A 3,270-nucleotide genomic window follows, 5' to 3' on the forward strand; every position below is an offset into this window, starting at 1 on the left:
TGTCACGACACATTAAAGAGCCACAAAACGGTATTGTTTGAATTTCTTTAAAAATTACAAAAATTGAAAGCTGAGAGTCCTGAGACCTCGTTTCATACCAGAAGTAACCTGCTCTGTCTTGTCTGTCGGTGTGTTGTCAGTTTCCTCTTTGCTCTGCGATGTATTTTTCACTGCATGAGAACATGATGTTTAGTGTGAGAGCAGCATTGTTTGTCGGAGGTAGCAACAGTAACTAAGGAGGGCGGGTCTTTGCGAACATTCAATTACTCAAAGCAAAAGTGATCAATAATTACTGAAAGTAAAAGTGAAAACTAATGATAGATTTCTCTCCTACTGACTTACAAGTAGGGATAGGTCTCATTAGATTTTAACGGTATTACTATTCTTACGATACTGCACATCAGTTCCGTTCTTTAATGGTATTCTTTTTTTTTTTTGCATGAAAAAACGGCCCATTAAATACCATGTTCCGGTACCCATCCCTTCTTACAAGAGAAGTAAATAAGGATCAGTTGCAAAGCTACATGACAGTATATCTAGCATCCGTGTTTTCTAAATACATCTTAAGTGGAAGAATAATTAGTCATTTTAAAAACAACAGTGAAGAAAAAGGTTAAAAATAAAAGTGTTACAGTCTTTTCTTCAGCTTCCTCAACAAGAACGGTTTGTAAAAACTTCTGCTTTCCTTCATGAAAGAGTAAGCAAACTGCAAGCATAGGCGGAAAATCCCGGGGGGGTCGGGGGGACAGGACCCCCCTATCTGAGGGTTGTCCCTCCTAAAAATATGATTAAAAACCATGCTGTTCATTGTAAATAACAATGTTTTATACTTTAAATAATTGTGTAAGCAGTAAAACAACACAAACGGGGCAAAAATGCGTTTTAAGAAAAAACGTTACCTGCTTGAGGGTTAAGGGTTGCCAGGTTTTCATAACAAAACCCGCCCAATTGCTACTCAAAACGCGTTTCGAGAGGGTCTCCTGGTAAAAATCGCTTACCAGGGGTTAAAACAGTGTTTCCCAACCTTTTTTTAGTCGCGGCACCCTTTGGAAATTTTAACAAACTTGTGGCACCCTACAAAATAAATTGTCACAATATTTGAATTTCTAACTTCGATATGATAATTTGAAAAGTATGTGATTGTTTTTTGTATGACTGTGTAGAGCAGATGAATTATTGAAACGCTTCCCACATGCAGTGCAGTGATACAGTTTCTCTCCGGTGTGGATCCTCTCATGTGTTTTCAGAGTTGCTGAATCACTGAATCTCTTGTCACAGTGGGAACACTTATTAGGTTTTTCTCCAGAGTGGATCCTCTCATGCAGTTCTAAACACTTTGCTGAAGTAAACGTCTTTTCACACTCAAAGCACATGTACTCTCTCACACCAGTATGTATATTCTGATGTTCTTTCAAAATTGAAAAACGTGAAAAACTCTTTCCACACAAATAACATGAATATGGCTTCTCCTTTGTATGAACTGTCAGGTGTTTCTTCAGGACTGAAGCGCTCAAAAATGTTTTATCACATTGATCACATGAGTACAGTTTTTCTCCAGTGTGGATGTTCATGTGTTTCTTAAGGTGTGCTGATTGTGTGAAACTCTTCCCACATTGATCACATGTGAATGGTTTCTCTCCAGTATGAACTCTCATGTGACGCTCAAGACTACATTTGCTTGTCAAGCTCTTTCCACACTGAGTGCAGGTGAAAGATTTCTTGGCTCCACTTTTCTTTAAATCTTTCTGTTTGGTTTGAGAGCAACTCAAAGGTTTTTCTCCAGTTTTGACGTGATTTTTCTCCTCATCTTCATTCAATTCTTCGTTCTTCTCAGTTTCTTCAATAAACTCTAAAATAAAAGCAAAAACAGTTTATTTGTCAGTAGCTTGAAAAACAAAACAAAACCAAAAAAAAACTGAAAAATGTGAAAGTACATAAAAGTGAACCCTGGTGTAACAGTGTAAAGACAATTTCTATACAAAATTTTGTTCCTTTTGATGCAATTTTATAAATTATACTTCCCTGAAACTTTTCATGAATGATGTACATTGATCTTCAAATTATAATTTTTATAACATTATAGACAATCCCATGTTTCTATAAGGAGAACTATTAAATATGTTTGATCAACTACAAAATTCTCTAACATACATTTTGTTGAAAGTGTCCTTTCTCTGCCCCTTTTATCAAGGATGCATCAAGAGTAGGGTGACCATAAAGGCCATTTTTACGGGACGCGCCCTTGCCAGGATTTCTATATTGCCTAATATATCCAGGTTTTGGCTGTTTGCACTGTGCAGATCAATCATTGTATGACAATCACGAGAGCTATAGAGAGCAGAGCAGACGGCTCCTTATATTTTCGAATCACTCTCGCTGTACTTTTGTGTCATACAATGATTGGTGCAACGACACTTCAAGTCGAATGAGCTAACAAACACGTGCGCGTATTTGCTTCGCTTTGATCATTCTCTGTAGATCTCACCTTCTCACGCGCCACGATTGGTCGATTATGTACAATACCTGCATGTTATTGGTCAAACTACTTTGGATGTTTTAGGCAATATAAAAATCCTAGCCAGGACGTGTCCCGTATAAATGGCACATTTGGCCACCCTAATCAAGAGATGACTTGTGCGAACTTGAGGCAGCCAGGTATCCCAGAATACATTTCGCGCCAACCAGCGAGCGTTAATGGCGGAGAAAACCAACGTAATTTTCAAAATATTAATGTTATTGTGCCATGAAATGTAGTTTTAAGAGTATTTCAGGCGAGAATGTAGTTGTTTAAAACTTAAATCTCAGAATCAGAATCAGAATGAGCTTTATTGCCAGGTATGTTTACACATTGTCTCTTATACTTTATATTTATACTTTTATAATGCCTATTATTGTTCATTAAAACTGATAGGCTATTTAAAGAGCAAGTCATATGGGTTTTTGAAAAATATCTCTTTTGCAGTTTATAACGTAGCTATCCTTAAATGAAAACAGTCTGCAAAGTTGTTAATCAAAAAAAGTGCATGATAAATAAAGATATTGTCTTTCAAAAGAGAGAGTCGATTCTGAATCGCCTTAACGAGTCGTCATATTTTCGAATCTTTTGCCTGTTACCGGTATACATCACTGGGTAACACATTTGCATAATCCCCACCTGCCCGCGAGTCTGACCTGCCCACAAACACTTCCGCTAGTTAGTGTGTTTACATCATGTTGAGAAGACGCTGTGTTCAAGGATACCACAGAGACACAATTCTAACCTTTTGTTGT

The 3,270-nt window shown here is 37.2% G+C and overlaps 1 protein-coding gene across 1 annotated transcript in view; it reads right to left on the reverse strand.

Annotated features, from left to right (window-relative positions):
- Positions 1-951: 951 nt before the first annotated feature.
- The window catches only part of LOC107740504 (gastrula zinc finger protein XlCGF7.1-like), a 26,103-nt gene continuing 23,784 nt past the window's right edge, over positions 952-3,270 (reverse strand). Inside the window, exons 3-4 of the mRNA XM_016552956.1 lie at positions 1,142-1,849; positions 952-980 (exon numbers count right to left, since the gene is read on the reverse strand). Of these exons, the coding sequence (XP_016408442.1) occupies positions 952-980; positions 1,142-1,849 (737 nt within the window). The remainder of the gene's footprint in view (positions 981-1,141; positions 1,850-3,270) is intronic.

Source organism: Sinocyclocheilus rhinocerous, unplaced genomic scaffold (assembly GCF_001515625.1).
Source record: "Sinocyclocheilus rhinocerous isolate Xijiao unplaced genomic scaffold, SAMN03320098_v1.1 scaffold1037, whole genome shotgun sequence".
Lineage (NCBI taxonomy): Eukaryota > Metazoa > Chordata > Actinopteri > Cypriniformes > Cyprinidae > Sinocyclocheilus > Sinocyclocheilus rhinocerous.